Source organism: Dendrobates tinctorius, unplaced genomic scaffold, assembly GCF_039654945.1.
Source record: "Dendrobates tinctorius isolate UK_male_01 unplaced genomic scaffold, ASM3965494v1 ptg000011l, whole genome shotgun sequence".
In the NCBI taxonomy this organism is placed as follows: Eukaryota; Metazoa; Chordata; class Amphibia; order Anura; family Dendrobatidae; genus Dendrobates; species Dendrobates tinctorius.
Genome location: NW_027361679.1, coordinates 51,867,056 through 51,882,608, shown reverse-complemented (window position 1 = coordinate 51,882,608; position 15,553 = coordinate 51,867,056). Strand labels below are relative to the sequence as shown.

Sequence of the window (15,553 nt, the reverse complement as noted above, 5' to 3'; positions counted from 1 at the left end):
GGCAGAGACCCAGGAATTATCCTCCTGACCATAACCCTTCCACTTAACCAAATACTGGAGTCTCCGTCTAGCCAGACGGGAATCCAATATCTTCTCTACCTCATATTCCATGTTACCTTCAACCAATATAGGGTCAGGAGGTGCCACCACAGGAACTACTGGTTCAACAAACCTCTTCAAAAAGGACTTATGAAACACATTATGAATTTTAAATGTGACAGGAAGAGCCAACCGAAAAGAGACCGGATTAATAATCTCCAAAATCTTGTGAGGTCCAATAGATCTAGGCTTAAACTTAGGAGAAGCCACCTTCATAGCGATATTTTTTGATGACAACCAAACCATATCACCCACCTTAAACTGGGGACCAACGGTACTACGCCGGTTGGAAAACCGCTGGGCCTTTTCCTGGGAGAGAGACAACTTATCCACTACTTGGTCCCAGATCTGGTGCATTCTCTCCACCACAGTGTCAACACCTGGGCAGGCAGAAGGCTCCACCTGCCCTGAAGAAAATCGAGGGTGAAAACCAAAGTTACAAAAAAAAGGTGACATCAAAGTGACAGAACTAGCTCTATTATTTAAAGCAAATTCGGCCAAGGGCAAAAATGAAACCCAATCATCCTGATCGGCAGAAATAAAACATCTCAAATACGACTCCAAAGTATGGTTTGTTCTCTCCGTCTGCCCATTGGTCTGAGGGTGAAACGCAGAGGAGAAGATCACTGAATTCCCAGCTTGGAACAGAAAGTCCTCCAAAATCTAGACACAAACTGAACTCCTCTGTCAGATACAATGTTCTCAGGAATCCCGTGCAAGCGAACCACCTGTTGCAAAAACAGGGGCACCAACTCAGAGGAAGATAGCAACTTAGGGAGTGGTACCAGATGGACCATCTTAGAGAATCTATCACAAATCACCCAAATAACAGTCATTCTCTGAGAGACAGGCATATCAGAGATAAAATCCATTGAAATATGGGTCCATGGCCTCCTGGGAACCGGCAAAGGCATCAACAACCCACTAGAGCGAGAACAAGGTTTAGACCGGGAGCAAGTCCCACAGGACTGCACAAAATTCCTGACATCATGAGACAAGGCGGGCCACCAAAAAGACCGACTCACCAGATCTCTAGTACCAAAAATACCTGGATGACCAGCCAATGCAGAGCAATGAACTTCAGACATCACTCTCTTCCTCCACTGGTCAGGAACATACAACTTTCCACTGGGACAACGCTCAGATTTGTCCTCCTGAAACTCTTCCAGAGCACGTCTCAAATCGGGCGAGATGGCAGAAAGAACTACCCCCTCGCCTAAGATGGTTGCAGGCTTAGTCACAACAGGAGAATCAGCAAGGAAACTCCTAGAGAGGGCGTCTGCCTTGACATTCTTAGTGCCCGGAAGAAAAGAGACCACAAAATCAAAACGTGTGAAAAACAAGGCCCACCTAGCCTGTCTAGGATTCAAGCGCTTGGCCGACTCCAGGTAAATCAAATTCTTGTGGTCAGTAAGGACCACGACTTGGTGTTTGGCTCCCTCCAACCAATGTCTCCACTCCTCAAATGCCCATTTCATGGCCAACAGTTCCCGATTCCCCACATCATAGTTACGTTCGGATGGGGAGAACTTTCGGGAAAAGAAAGCACAAGGATTCATTTTAGATGTCACAGGATCTTTTTGGGACAACACCGCTCCTGCACCAATCTCAGAAGCGTCCACCTCCACCTGAAACGGGAGTGAGACATCAGGTTGCCGCAAAACCGGAGCAGAAGTGAATCTTCGCTTCAGCTCCTGAAAGGAAGAAACAGCCTCTGGAGACCAATTCAGCACATCAGCACCCTTCCTAGTCAAATCCGTCAATGGCTTGGCAATACCAGAAAAATTAGCTATAAATTTCAGATAAAAATTAGCAAAACCCAAAAACTTCTGGAGGGCCTTCAAAGAAGTGGGCTGAACCCAATCATAAATGGCCTGTACCTTGGCCGGGTCCATTTCAATAGTTGACGGAGACAAAATAAATCCCAAAAATGAAATCCTCTGTACCCCAAAAAGGCATTTCGATCCCTTGACATACAGGGAATTCTCCCTCAAACTCCAGAACACAGTCCGAACATGTTCCACATGAGAGTCCCAATTCTTGGGGAAGATCAAAATATCATCCAGATAGATAATCAAAAATTTATCCACAAAGTCTCGGAATATATCGTTCATGAAGCACTGGAAGACAGAAGGGGCATTAGTGAGCCCAAAAGGCATCACCAGGTACTCAAAATGTCCCTCCGGAGTATTAAACGCCGTCTTCCATTCATCCCCATGGTTAATGCGAATAAGATTATACACCCCCCTGAGGTCAAGCTTGGTAAACCAGCAAGCACCTTTAACTCTGGAGAATAGATCAGAAATCAGGGGTAACGGATACTGATATTTAACAGTAATTTTGTTGAGGGCACGATAGTCAATACAAGGCCTTAATGAACCATCCTTTTTAGCCACAAAAAAAAAACCAGCACCTAAAGGTGAAGAGGATGGTCTAATATGACCCTTCTCCAATGCCTCCTTAATATAGGATCGCATAGCCTCGTGCTCGGGTACAGATAAATTGAAAAGCCGACCCTTGGGGAATTTACACCCCAGGTTCAGCTCAATTGCACAGTCATAACGCCTATGAGGAGGCAAAGACACAGACTCATTCTCACTAAATACACCATAAAAGTCAGCCAAATAGTCAGAAACATCATGCAACTGGGGAGAGGTGGAGAAAACAGGAGCATCACTAAGGGCACACCGACAACCCCAACTCACCACAGACAAAGATTTCCAATCCAGAACTGGATTATGAATTTGCAACCAGGGAAACCCCAGAACAATGGTATCATGCAAATTATGCAACACCAAAAATCTGCAATTTTCTTGATGGTCTGGGGCGACCTGCATTACCACCTGGGTCCAAAACTGAGGTTTATTCTTCGCCAAAGGAGTAGCATCAATACCCCTCAAAGGGATAGGCATCCGCAGAGGTGTCATAGGAAATCCACAACGTTTAGCAAAATCCAAGTCCATCAGGTTAAGAACTGCTCCTGAATCCACAAAAGCCTTGGCGGAAAATGTGGACAGGGAGCAGATCAGAGTAATTGCCAGAAGAAACTTGGGTTGAACATCACCCACAGAAAAGTGTGTGCACAACGTTTCTCTCGTTTAGGGCAGACAGAAATAATATGCGAGGCATCTCCACAAAAAAAACACAGCTTATTACGCCTTCTGAACTCCTGACGTTGCGCCCTAGACAAAACTCTATCACATTGCATAGGTTCAGACATTTGTTCAACAGGTGGCAACATCTCTCGTGTAGTTTTGCATTCATGTAACGCCGATCCACCTGAATGGCTAATGACATAGAATCGTCAAGACCAGAGGGAACAGGAAATCCCACCATAGTATCTTTTACAGTTTCTGACAAACCCTTCCGAAAGAGGGCTGCCAAGGCACCATCATTCCAGGTAGTAAGGACCGCCCACTTTCGGAACTTTTGACAGTACAACTCTGCCGAATCCCGACCCTGGCTTAATGCCAACAGGGTCTTTTCAGCCTGATCAATAGCATTAGGTTCATCATACAACAACCCCAAGGCTTGAAAAAATGTGTTCACATTATTCAGAATAGGATCATCAGGTTTCAAAGAAAACGCCCAATCCTGGGGATCGCCGCGCAGCAAAGAGATGACAATTTTAACCTGCTGCGCGGAGTTCCCCGACGAGTTAGGCTTCAAGGCAAAAAATAATTTACAATTACTCTTGAAATTCAAGAATTTAGACCGATCACCCAAAAATACATCAGGAGTAGGAATCTTTGGTTCAGCAGCATGTGAATGAGCAAGATAGGCGGAAATTCCCCGCACTTCAGCAGCGAGCTGCTCCACACGATCAGACAATTGCTTCATCTCCATTGAGAAAAATTCCCCCTACGGCCTCAGAGATATAGAGGAAAAAATATGCACACAAAAAAATAAATAAATAATTCTGACACTTTTTTTTTTTTTACAATTCTCTCCTGCTATTGAGTACCCTAGGATCTGCGGTATGGCTGGTGATTCTGTTATGATGAGTCACCGAAAAAACAAAATACCAGCTAAGTCCAGAAAAACCAGAGAGGTTGGCAGCTATCGGATTGCAGACCCCTGAACCTATCCACAACAACTAGCAGTAGCCGTGGGGGGTTCCTACGGTGCCCTAGACCCCTCGATCACAGCCGGAGAACTATATAGCCTAAAGACAGAAAGAGGAAAAACTAAACTGCCCCAGAGCAGACCCCAAAGCAATAGGCAGCCCCCAACATATAATGACGGTGAAGCAAGATGAAAACACTAACACAGATAGAAAGATAGGTTGAGCAAATGATGGGGCCCAAGCTAACTACATAGGACAGGACAGGAAAGCTGCTGTCTGCCATCCGCAAAAATCCTATCAAAATGAGCCAACCGACTGATTGGAAAAACAGGCCCTGAAGTCGCTAGGCTTCAAAAGACTATATCAGCACTCAGGTATATTCTGAAGACAGAGCAAAATATCAACAGATCAGAGACAAAAATGGAGTTCAGCTCACCCCCGGCCGGGGAAGGCAGAACTCCCTGAAAACAAGGCAAAACAAAAACAAAACTGAAGAGTACAAAGCAGAGCAGAAAAACTTAGCTTTGAGATGCAGGAATCAGACTGGTCTCCAAGAATCCAGCAGGAAAATCACCAGCCAGGAAGAAGGGCGTCGGCAGCCTTATATCCAGTCCTCAATTCCAGCCACCCAGTCATCATCTAGCTGCCCATGTGTTTGGTAATCAGCCTCACTACCTTCCTTCACCAGAGGAGGGAGTTCATCAGACCTCAATGGTGAAGGGAAAAATGAACTCACAACAATTATCACTGCTGATCAACACACACATTAGTCTCCATCTCAAGGTCACCCACCTTGAGATACACAACGGTCATTCAGTATTCTGCCATTCATCCTCTATCCTAAGACATCCACACAGCGCCCCCTAGCGGACACAGTGGTTACTACACCACATACCTCCCCCCTCTGTTCAAACTTGTGGGGTTGAACACACAACTTTACACCAGGATCTCGAGACCAGGCACTCATTACACCTTGCCCCATAGGTCGAGAGAACCATCTCCATCTGTTACACGGCCTCATTCCTACGTTAGGCCACCCCCGCCCCAGCAGTCAGAATATCGGCCCTGATCTTTGACCCGCCAGTCACGGTCTGTCTGCATCATCAGACACTGTTTAGTCACCACATTCCTCTCCCTGTCTGTTCCGTTCCCCAACCAGCTCCCCCGGTCAGTGCAGTCATAAATCTTAGTTAAGCCTGAGTCTGACTCCTCCAGCGTCTCACAGGAACTACGGTCTTTCAACTTCATCGTGCCAGTCGAACTACCACTTGCTGACATTCTTCGGCCACCTGCCATGTCACTTCTTGGAGGAACCCTTTGGGTCCTTACATCTTGGGTTGAAGGTGGCTGCCACCTGGTGTTCCGTACCTCTTTATTGATCCGTCGACGGTCCAGCCTTAGCTGCTCAATCTCTTGCAGGTACCCCACTCGATACTTCAATAGCATCCAAAAGTTTCTCAGGCTTACCACGGAGCCAACCACCATGATGGGAATCCTACCCTCTTCACTGGATATCTGGCCTTCATCATCAGGAGAGATCCTCACCCTCACCACACCGGAGATATTCACAAGGTCTTGCATTACCTTCCCGAATCTTCCAATGATTCTCCCAATCAGACCCTTGGGTACCGGAATCACATCTTTCCGCAAACCCAGCCTCTCTTTCTAACTCTAGGCGTCGAGCAGCTTTCATATTACTCTGCCTAACCAGCTGTTTGGCGTGAAGACATTGCAGATGCATTTCTTTCAGGACAGCTACCCGGTTTGATGTATCTTCTCTGTCTGAACTTATCACCAACTGCCGAGTCTCAGGCGCCCAGTGCACCTTACACGCCTTGACCGCCTCTTTGAAAGCCTCATGCACACCTGCCTCAGCACAGGCTTCTTGCATGTCTTCGGGTGCCTCGACTACAGATTTGAAGGTCGTCGTCTTTCTCTCTTCCTGGAAAGAACACTTTGGCTTTACCACGGACACTTCCCTCACTACCGTTGACTCGACCAGATGACTGTCTTCTTCAGTTCATTGCTCACCAACTTCACAAGATTTTATCTCTTCATGATCCTTTGCCACGATGGGTACTGGCAGTTCCGTCTTGTTGTCACTTGGGCCCGGCCGCTGTACCTCTTCATCCAAGCCCTTCTCCCGCAGAAGACCTCTTACAGTTTCTCTGAGCTCCACGACTTCTTTCTCGAGCTCCTCGACCCTGTGCTCGGTCGTTTGTCTCAGGACTCTTTCCCGTTTCATATGTTCTTCCATCTCTTCCCTAAGGGTCTTGTTCACGTCTTGCCACGTTGACAGGTGACCTCTGAGCTCAGAGACTTCCTTCTCTAGCCCTTCTATTCTGTGCTTCCTTTCTCTCTCAGAACCACAGTCACACCCAGAGTCTGCGTCACCCCGACCTGCCGAGCAATCCCTCCAGTTACCCATTAACCGTGCCAACACTCCAGCCATCTCATCAACCAGGTCCCTGCATTCACACCATGTGGCCTACCCTGGCCACCTTATATGGTCCGTAACCACGCCCACCGAGTCACATGGCTATGACCTCATCACAGGTCCTTGAACCATTCTCACACACTTTACAATATCGTTCTCAACCACACCCCTGAGTGGATTTGTAGGTAACTAGTTCCGCCCGACTCACCAGCTACCTGGAGACTTCTCCCAGAAACGTTGAAACAGCACCTCAGCATTTTCACTGCTGATCAACACACACAAGTCTCCATCTCAAGGCCACCCACCTTGAGATACACAACAGTCATTCAGTATTCTGCCATTCATCCTCTCTCCTAGGACATCCACACAGCGCCTCCTAGCGGACACAGTGGTTACTACACCACAGTAGGTATAAATATATACTAAAATTTATATAAATATTCTACCATAAATTATAAAATAAAATAAGAAATATAAAAAACAATACTAATTATGGTTACATATAGAAATAAAATTGTATGTCCAACCTAAAAAAGAGAACGAGTGGATGCCTCTCTAAATAGTAAACCTAAAAAACCGGAAGACGGTATCAGACCACAGAAAGAAATCGCGCATCGGGGAGTGCATCCGAACTTTGTCCGGGACTGCCACCTGTATTAGGTAACGCTCATGCTGTACATGTTTGTCTTATATTTTACCAGTGTTATCCTTAATTTATGCCTTAATAGGCTAATCACTTGGGTCAGCTGTCAGGATAGAGCTACAATAATTATTTGTATTTTGCACATTTTATTTTCACTTTTTTCTGGTATGCTAATGGTGTGTATTATTATTATTATTATTAATAATAATAATATTCTATGTGCACTTTTAATAATTAATTACTGACTCATCGGTATATATCTTTATAATATTTTAACAATTTTTTCAGCATGTAATTTAACTTAGGTTACCTATTCAAGATTAAATAATTTACTTATTCAAGGTTGAATAATTTAATTATGTGATATAATGTGATATGTTTATATTTTTTACCTTGGATTGAGTATTTATTCCCACATATATATTATATTTTATTACTCTATTGCTATTTTATTACAATTTTTTGTATTTATTTTTTGTTATTCAATTGTGTGGTGCACCTTTTTATGCACTTGTTTGTTGCCAATATCTTCAATAAAGGCATTATTTTATTAAGAAAATTCCCCCTGCCATGATATGTTTTATTTATAAATGGGTATATATATATATATATATATATATATATACACACACACACTGTATATATATAAGATTTTTTTCTGTGGTCTGATACCGTCTCCTGGTTTTTTATGTCATATAATTTGCAGATCAGGATTTATTCCTTGTACATGGCACCTTATACTGAAAAGTTCTTTGAAACAGCAGGCAATAAATAATAAATTATTATTGGCTATGTAGTCATTTTCACATACAGAACATTTTGTAAGGAGAAAGAGATTCATGAATCCACTAAAATGATATTTAAATTGTCAACACCAAATTCTGTGTTGGAAAGTTATGACATACCATATATACCGTAACAAAATAGGAATCTTTGCCAGAATTACCTATGTAAATAAAAATATTAGTGCTATTGTGCTTCACAGAATGATATTTGATGCTAAAGGGAATCTGTCAGTAAGTTGTTATGTAATCAGCAAGAGGTAGCGGTTAAAACAGAGTTCAACAATGTATCACTTATCAAGCTGTGTGCTGTTTACTGACATTGAAAGTTTTATCACTAGATTATCATTGCCAGTTCTAATGTGCACATGACTGTAAGTTCGACTTCGCCCTCTCCTTTAATAAGTAGCTCACTGTCTAATGACAATGTACATAGAGAGCCTTGTGTGGGCAGGGCTTGCTTTCTCAGCTCTGCTGCATGCTAAATCTAAAAACTCTGATTGTGTCAGGACTGTTGCACCCAGTAAACTAAGTCACACATTGTTTGATTCAGCATCTCTTTATATACTGAGCTGAGTGGCACACAATGACCAGCTTAAAAAAAAGTCTATATGAGGACACCCAGTGGTTTTGAATTGCAGCATGTCAAGGGTTTTAAAACAATCTTGTCATGACACATTGAGTTTGTATTGTAAGGAGGTGGAATCCTTACTAAAATTTACAGAAAGGTAAGTGTGGACACATCTGTATGTGCGTTTGTATATGTAGCATCCATAATCCCAGAATGATTTGATAGTTAGATGTGCTGTGTATTTAGAACCTTCACCTACAACCCAGAGACTGACTGTACCAAAAGTTATACTGGAAGCCAAATCTATCACTTCAGTAGTTCACAATAACATCATGCTTTTACTCTGACTGATGTTGCATTACTTCTGGGCACGACAGTTTACAAGCCTTGAAACGAAGATACAGTGGGGCAAAAAAGTATTTAGTCAGTCAGCAATAGTGCAAGTTCCACCACTTAAAAAGATGAGAGGCGTCTGTAATTTACATCATAGGTAGACCTCAACTATGGGAGACAAACTGAGAAAAAAAATCCAGAAAATCACATTGTCTGTTTTTTTTTTCATTTTATTTGCATATTATGGTGGAAAATAAGTATTTGGTCAGAAACAAAATTTCATCTCAATACTTTGTGATATATCCTTTGTTGGCAATGACAGAGGTCAAACGTTTTCTGTAAGTCTTCACAAGGTTGCCACACACTGTTGTTGGTATGTTGGCCCATTCCTCCATGCAGATCTCCTCTAGAGCAGTGATGTTTTTGGCTTTTCGCTTGGCAACACGGACTTTCAACTCCCTCCAAAGGTTTTCTATAGGGTTGAGATCTGGAGACTGGCTAGGCCACTCCAGGACCTTGAAATGCTTCTTACGAAGCCACTCCTTCGTTGCCCTGGCGGTGTGCTTTGGATCATTGTCATGTTGAAAGACCCAGCCACGTTTCATCATCAATGCCCTTGCTGATGGAAGGAGGTTTGCACTCAAAATCTCACGATACATGGCCCCATTCATTCTTTCATGTACCCGGATCAGTCGTCCTGGCCCCTTTGCAGAGAAACAGCCCCAAAGCATGATGTTTCCACCACCATGCTTTACAGTAGGTATGGTGTTTGATGGATGCAACTCAGTATTCTTTTTCCTCCAAACACGACAAGTTGTGTTTCTACCAAACAGTTCCAGTTTGGTTTCATCAGACCATAGGACATTCTCCCAAAACTCCTCTGGATCATCCAAATGCTCTCTAGCAAACTTCAGACGGGCCCGGACATGTACAGGCTTAAGCAGTGGGACACGTCTGGCACTGCAGGATCTGAGTCCATGGTGGCGTAGTGTGTTACTTATGGTAGGCCTTGTTACATTGGTCCCAGCTCTCTGCAGTTCATTCACTAGGTCCCCCCGCGTGGTTCTGGGATTTTTGCTCACCGTTCTTGTGATCATTCTGACCCCACGAGGTGGGATTTTGTGTGGAGCACCAGATCGAGGGAGATTATCAGTGGTCTTGTATGTCTTCCAATTTCTAATTATTGCTCCCACAGTTGATTTCTTCACTCCAAGCTGGTTGGCTATTGCAGATTCAGTCTTCCCAGCCTGGTGCAGGGCTACAATTTTGTTTCTGGTGTCCTTTGACAGCTCTTTGGTCTTCACCATAGTGGAGTTTGGAGTCAGACTGTTTGAGGGTGTGCACAGGTGTCTTTTTATACTGATAACAAGTTTAAACAGGTGCCATTACTACAGGTAATGAGTGGAGGAAAGAGGAGACTCTTAAAGAAGAAGTTACAGGTCTGTGAGAGCCAGAAATCTTGATTGCTTGTTTCTGACCAAATACTTATTTTCCACCATAATATGCAAATAAAATGAAAAAAAAACAGACAATGTGATTTTCTGGATTTTTTTTTCTCAGTTTGTCTCCCATAGTTGAGGTCTACCTATGATGTAAATTACAGACGCCTCTCATCTTTTTAAGTGGTGGAACTTGCACTATTGCTGACTGACTAAATACTTTTTTGCCCCACTGTACATTCTACACTTTCCATGCATTCTTCGAACTACACTAGAGGGGCAAAAGGCACAAAAGGAAAAATACTAAAAGGTAAAAGATGAATAAATTGGTGACCTTGGATTCCTGCAATGTATTGATAAGTTCTTCATTATCCAGGATATTTCCTTCAGATGTGAAGAGTAACTTGAGGATTCGCTCTTCTATTGCTTTCAGTTGATTTTTATCAGAATTGATTCGGATTATAAGCTGATTTCTTTGTTCCTCTAGATCTGGTCTCTCAATTCTTACTACATCACTGAAAAATACAAAACCGATTTATGGAAAGTGTTGGTGTAAGAAAGTGGGTAATGTCTTAAGGTATGCTATATCTCATGGGATCTCACGAAAACTACTCAGAACCAAGACTTACAAACTGAGCCAGGTGGACACAAGGAGTGTCTTTTACTTATTATGCAGACATGTATTCTGCTACTTGATAATATATAAGAAATGCCTATAGTAATGAAAATTATAAATTAAACACTCCTTTAAAGTTTGGACTTTTGGAAATCAAAAGCCTATTTATTTCTCTTTTCTCACTGGCTATTGACTGAATCTCAAAAACTTCCAAGTTGGATTTAGAGCTGCTCTTACTACAGGCAACAATAATTAATATACTGGCATTTTGTAAAAAAGTCACTTAAGTTTTCCATAAAGAGCAGTTGGCTAACTCTTGAGAAAACTAAACTACCGTACCCTGCAAATTAAAAAAATATATATATACATAACATTTATATTTAACCTCTGGACAGGGTTTTTAAAAACATTATTATTTAATATAATTTCCAGGGAATTTCCAATATCACTTTGTATACAGCTACACAGCATTTTGTCATTTTTAGCAAAAATCTTGGGTTTCTAAAGATAAACTGCCCTTGTTCTTTACATTTAAAGGATAAAAAAGACAAATCTAACCTGAGCAGTTGATCCTCGAGGCCAGATCTGGTCACAGTAAAATTAATTATCGTAACTTTGATGCACACCTAGACAACAAACACAGGTAAGAGAAAGCAACAGATATGGTACAGTAGTCAGAACCCAACCTTTTGTGCATTTAATTTCTTTTAAAGGGGATATTATCACAGGTATGAGATAGATGTCTGAATGATGAAGTTCTACTGCTGGGATCCCCACAAATCACTAGAATGGGGGTACTGAGCCCTCTCACTGCATGACCACATTGAGAAGTAGCACAGTCAATGAGACAGTAGAGTACAGTGCTAGGCTGCTTTGATCAGTTCCCATGTAACGAGGAGGAATGGACGTTTGGGCTTTAGTTGTAGTGATCATGGGGGTCCCAGCTTGTGCTGGTGTTAAGGGGGTGGTCTTTATCTTAAATTTATTTTTAATCCTATATGTCTGCCTATTTAATGCCATAATATAATTTCTTTTACATTAATTAAAAAGTTCCTACCATTCCCTCACTACACTATCAAACTGCTTTATTTTTATTTTTTACTTGGGATGATAATTTGTTTGAGAATCCCAGTGCATGCTTGGATACTCAAATAAGTCACCATCAGGAGGCAGATGCTGTGGTCGCTGCGCTAGTCTCTGCTCTGCTGAGCAAGTGTCAGTTGTCAATTCCGACAGATGTTCAGTAGGATGTGGTAACTGTGCACTACTATTCTTTGTGCAGAGTAACAGTGCACTCCCTCGCTGGTTCTGATGAGAAGTGACGAGGGCATTGTCAGTGTGCATTTTAAGGAGAGAACGAATGAGCAGAGAGTGTACTTAAAAGAATATTGCACAGCAATTAACAACCGACACGTGCTCAGTAGGGACTGATGATGCTTTGCTTCAGGGTGGGGGCAGAGGATGCAGCAGTGACCTCAGACTGTGCTCCCTGATGATGACTTGTTTGCGTATCACAGCATGCACTGAGATTCTCAAAGTGTCATCAAACAGGGAGTAGTAAAAAGAAAATAAAGGAGTTAGATAGCATAGTGTAGGAATGATAGGGAATATTTAATTAAAGTATATTTGAAAAGGGATTAGATTATGACATCAAATAGACATTTACAATTAAAATTAAATTTTAGCTTCGGACTACCTGTCATAATAATTGTAATGAAATCCTTTCTCTTATATATAATATTGCAAGACATTTAACCTCTTAAGAACAATATTCAGTTGAAGATTTGTGCAAACTAGATATGTGTGTTAACTTTTGTAGTTTTAAGCTAGTTTCCCTTATCAAGCTAAAAACCAAGATATTATTGTTAGCTTTTTCTTGTAATCGTAGATAACAGAATGCTTACGGTCAAGCTATATGACCATCATATGTGCTATTGTTGCAATTCTGTACTTTACACACCTTTATCTATTGCTATTTAAACTCGAACAAGTTGCATTGGGGCAGACAGGATATTGTGCTGACATCTTTGTTCTCTCCATGCTGGCATAATCAATAAATAACAAATTATCTTACAAATTCAAGTGTTGACAATTTTTAGTTGGAATAATTGGAATAAGACTAAAACCCCACTGACACCACCTGTTTAAATATCTATTGAGGACCAGCTCTTTAAAAAACATTTGAAAAGTTAAAACAAAAGCATTAAACAATACCACATATCTATCTTTAGAATTCCTAATCAGTTCTTCCCTACTTCTAATCTTGTCCCCCACCCCGTCATATCTCTGCTTTCCTGTCTGTACAGATGTATCAATAGGAACACCACATCAAGTCAGCAGACCAGTCAGTAGTGATTGGAGATGAGCAAACAACTGTTTGTAAAGTTATTTATTATTTTTCTTTTTTTTTTTTTTACAGGGGACAAGGGCTTCAATGAAATGGGGGTAAGGTGAGAATAACTGTCTTTGTATTTTTTTTCAAATAAAGGAGTCAGCGTCATCTTTCAAATAAAAGATTTTATTCTGGCTGTTTCTCTTTAACAATGTAACTATGGGGTTCGTAGTCTTTTAGACGCCTCTCCATTACTAAACTGTGGGCTTGATGTCAGTGGCCATAACACAGCTGACATTAATCCCACAAATATTACCCCCACTTGCCACCGCACCAGTGCAAGAGGGAAGAGCTGGGCAAAAAGCCAGAATTGGAGTTTAAAAAATTGGGGATGTAGCTCAGTGGTAGAGCGCATGCTTTGCATGTGTGAGGCCCTGGGTTCAATCACTGGCATCTCTATGGCCTGCATTTTTATGATTCTATAAACTTATAGACAGTTAGGGTGATCAATGAGTGGAACAGGCTGCCACGAGAGGTGGCGAGTTCTCCTTCCATGGAAGTCTTCAAATAGAGGCTGGACAGACATCTGTCTGGGATGATTTAGTGAATCCTGCTTTGAGCAGGGGGTTGGACTAGATGACCCAGAAGGTCCCTTCCAACTCTACCATTCAATGATTCTAGGCACATCTAAAGCTATTTTTAGTCTGGGAGGCAGCCAATATGCATGGCCCCTTTCCAGCCTGAGAATACAAGCCCGCAGCTGTCTGCTTTAGCTTGGCTGGTTGTCAAAAATGGAGGAGATCCCACGCCATTTTTTTTAATTATTTATTTAAATAATTTTTAAAAACGGAATGGGGACCCTTCTATTCTTGATAAGCCCGTAGTTGTCAGTTTTGCCTGCACTGGTTATCCAAATTAGAAGAGACCCCACACCATTTTTTTTTGTTTTATTGATTTATTTATAGCACAGGTGCTGGCTGATGAATACGCGCATCAACAGCGCCTGCTCTTGCTGTTTTCAGCCTGTGACCGGAGGTAACCTTTTTACTGCCAGTCACAGTTGCTGGGTCACACAGTCATCTGACAGCGTGGGAACCACAGCTCTCTGACTGGCTATAATAATCTTACCGCCAATCAGAGCCTGTGTTTGCCACGCTGTCATGTAGATGACAAACAACAGATGTTCAGGCCCCCCATTTATATGAATGGGGTACAGGTTTGGGTACCCGAACAAAACTTTTTTTAGATGTTCGGGTTTGCCCATCGCTGGTAGTGATGCTACCTTCATAGTGATGATCAACACCCCACTGCAGAGACTTATGGTTTGCATTGTCAGGATGAGTGCTATTGTGCTGAAAAGCTCGGAATAGCTAAAGTCATAATTACTTTACAATCTTTTGATGCATGACAATTTCATTAAATCTGAAGTAAATATAATAGTTAATTTCTTTTTATAAACTTTTTAGCTACATTGAACATTTGTCTACCAGCATGTAAAACACTATTGAAAAGGTCATCATATCTATTCAGAAAAGAATATTTGCTTACAAATATAACAATTTGACAGCTCAGTGGAGCAATGAATGCTTCGGGCAGCAGTAAATACCTAGAATCTTTCAAATCAATTATCTTTAATAACACAGTGACGGGATTACTATGTGCAGAAAGCAGCAATGACTTTACAGGCTTGGGACAAGAGTCATTTGCTTTTCCTTTCACTGTCTTTGTATGTTTATTTCCACAAATGCTATGCACGGCTTGTTAAAATTATTAGCATTAATATGACAGAAACATTTTGTTTGGGAAGATGATCTAAGAACATTTAATAATAGATGTTGGGGAGGGCTTGTCTAGAAATTAGAGTGGCGCCAACACTTCCTATTCAATATAACAGAGTAAATTCAAGCTAATGTTAAAACTTTTAAATTGCAATTACAATGGTCAGTTGTAGTTTATATATTAACAATGAAGTCTAAATGCACCTATTGCTTGTTCAATAAAGCACCCCATAATTGTCATGGCTTACTGAGGCTCCAGGTTAAGCGGTGCAGAGGTTAGTCTGGGAAGCCTCTCTATGGATCTGAGGAGGGTTCTTATAGCCTCATGGAGGAGCCGCCCCCTGTCGTTTATACTCCTAGCTGAGTGTGCCTGACCCTGTTCTGTCTGCGCTTCATGCCTGTCTTCGTAAGCTTGCTTGGTGTTTGATCCGGTCCTGTCACGGTTAACGCCTCTGGT

The 15,553-nt window shown here is 41.9% G+C and overlaps 1 protein-coding gene across 1 annotated transcript in view; it reads right to left on the bottom strand.

Moving 5' to 3' along the window:
- The window catches only part of DNAH6 (dynein axonemal heavy chain 6), a 570,270-nt gene that overhangs the window by 184,704 nt on the left and 370,013 nt on the right, over positions 1–15,553 (bottom strand). The window contains exons 58-59 of the mRNA XM_073542156.1: positions 11,545–11,612; positions 10,705–10,885 (exon numbers count right to left, since the gene is read on the bottom strand). Of these exons, the coding sequence (XP_073398257.1) occupies positions 10,705–10,885; positions 11,545–11,612 (249 nt within the window). The remainder of the gene's footprint in view (positions 1–10,704; positions 10,886–11,544; positions 11,613–15,553) is intronic.